At 50.8% G+C, this 1,768-nt stretch overlaps 1 protein-coding gene across 1 annotated transcript; it reads right to left on the reverse strand.

Moving 5' to 3' along the window:
* Positions 1 to 385: 385 nt before the first annotated feature.
* M409DRAFT_31193 (uncharacterized protein) lies at positions 386 to 1,030 on the reverse strand (the record flags this gene model as incomplete). Its single annotated transcript, XM_033810216.1, has 1 exon — positions 386 to 1,030. The coding sequence occupies one exon, from the start codon at positions 1,028 to 1,030 to the stop codon at positions 386 to 388; it is 645 nt and encodes a 214-aa protein (XP_033659182.1).
* Between the last annotated feature and the right edge of the window lie 738 nt (positions 1,031 to 1,768).

The raw sequence follows: 1,768 nt of genomic DNA on the forward strand, positions 1-1,768 counted from the left end.
AAAGGTGGGCAGATTCGGTGAGCAGAACTGGAGCATCGCAGGGTCGCAGGGCGATGAGCAGACGCTAATGACGGCAGACATGATCGGCGTCAACACATGGGTGGCTCCAGTTGCAAAGATGTGGTGATGTGTTTAGTTTCAAGGCGCGCTTGGTTGCGGATGTGAGGCAATACAAACAATCTGTACAATAGTTCCAAGACTGCCACGCACTCTACATTTGCTTTGCGCTAGTCTTTGTGCACTCAACATCCTCCATCGCGATCATTGTCGATTTTTGTGCATTTGTCATCGCGTACAGAATGTTGACGGACGCAACGTAATCGAATTCCGGCGATACGGGCATCTATTGAATTCCAAAACACGAGGGAATGACGAACAGATCTCCTCAGCTCTTGTCGATTGGAGGCTCAATGTGGTACGAAGTCGTTCTGTTAGACGAGGTCCGCTTATTGTCCGTCGATAGCACGTCAATCGTGAAAGTAGGCTCCTGGGAAATGTGCCACGGCAGCTTGTAGTGAGCCTCAGCATGACTCAACGGGCCCCGAATCGAGGAGTCCGCATCTTGCAGGTGGCTGTAGAAAATCTTTTGATACGTGTTCCGGCAGACGCTACGAAATACGGGTTGCGGCACATTCAGAGGACTGAATATTGACTGCTCGGTAAGAGGCATCCAGATCGACATCCGATCCTTGCCGTACATCATGTCAACGGTTCTTGCTGTACCGTCCTCGCTGAAATGGTCCCTTAGGGAATCTGGTTGACGGTCGACGCCGCCAAATTCCCCGAGTGGAAGGAACTCCGATGAACACGACACGAATCTTCCATCCTTTGTAGCTATTAACAGGGCCGAGTAGCAGCGACCCTTCTTGAGTGGTAGGTCCCATGGGTTGAATTCCAGGCCCAGCAAGCCAAAAAGAAGCATGTCTCGTGTCCCACTAATCAAGGTCAAATTGTATCCTTGTCTGAGTCTCCGTCGTAGCCAAATGCCGGCCGGCAGCACTACTTTGAGCGGACTCAGATCGTGCGACATGATATGCTTGTCCATTCTCAAACCGCAACCAGCAAGAAAGGCTAGGACTTCCCCAGGTAATAAAGGAGCAAGTACAGCATCCCGCAGCTCGGGTATCTCAATCACCGTACGCAGCAATCTGTTATTTGCAAATTGGGCGTCGGATTCGAATGCATGTTGTAGCTCTAGCTCTTTCTCTCGCGCTTTTGCCAATGCTTGTTCTGCGCGATTCCTTTCGTCCGCCGCTTCGTCAAGATCTCTTCCTAGCCTCGCTCTTTGCCGTCTGAATTCAAGGTATTCTGTGTCCGATAACGATGGCGCTGACCGCCAGTTCGACGATGATGGCCACAAATAGCAGTCGCATGGTTTGTGGATCGCGCGATTACAATGTAGGCAAGGGGATGGCATTTTCGATAGTGCTAGAATGATGGCGGATTTGTCTATGCCAGTCTTGCTGGGCGAGCCCAAGGTGTAACTTACAACTCGGGATTACATAATACTTTCAGCAGCCGCCACAGCTGTCGGGGCTGATGTGTGGCGCTCGCTCATGATCAAGCCACAGTGGCTTTGCTGTCCCTGCACGCAGTGCGTCCCTCTATAAAGGGAGAGACGTTATGTCCGCGGCGTCGGTTGCAGTCTTAGACAGATCCGATCCTTTTTCTTCATTGTGCTCCACGTAGGTGATTATAGCATTGAAGAACTTCGTGAAATCGTCAAAATCACGAGCGTTTGGTTTGTCCATCTTCGAGTATAGTTGCA

Source organism: Zasmidium cellare (assembly GCF_010093935.1).
Source record: "Zasmidium cellare ATCC 36951 unplaced genomic scaffold M409scaffold_162, whole genome shotgun sequence".
Taxonomy (NCBI): domain Eukaryota; kingdom Fungi; phylum Ascomycota; class Dothideomycetes; order Mycosphaerellales; family Mycosphaerellaceae; genus Zasmidium; species Zasmidium cellare.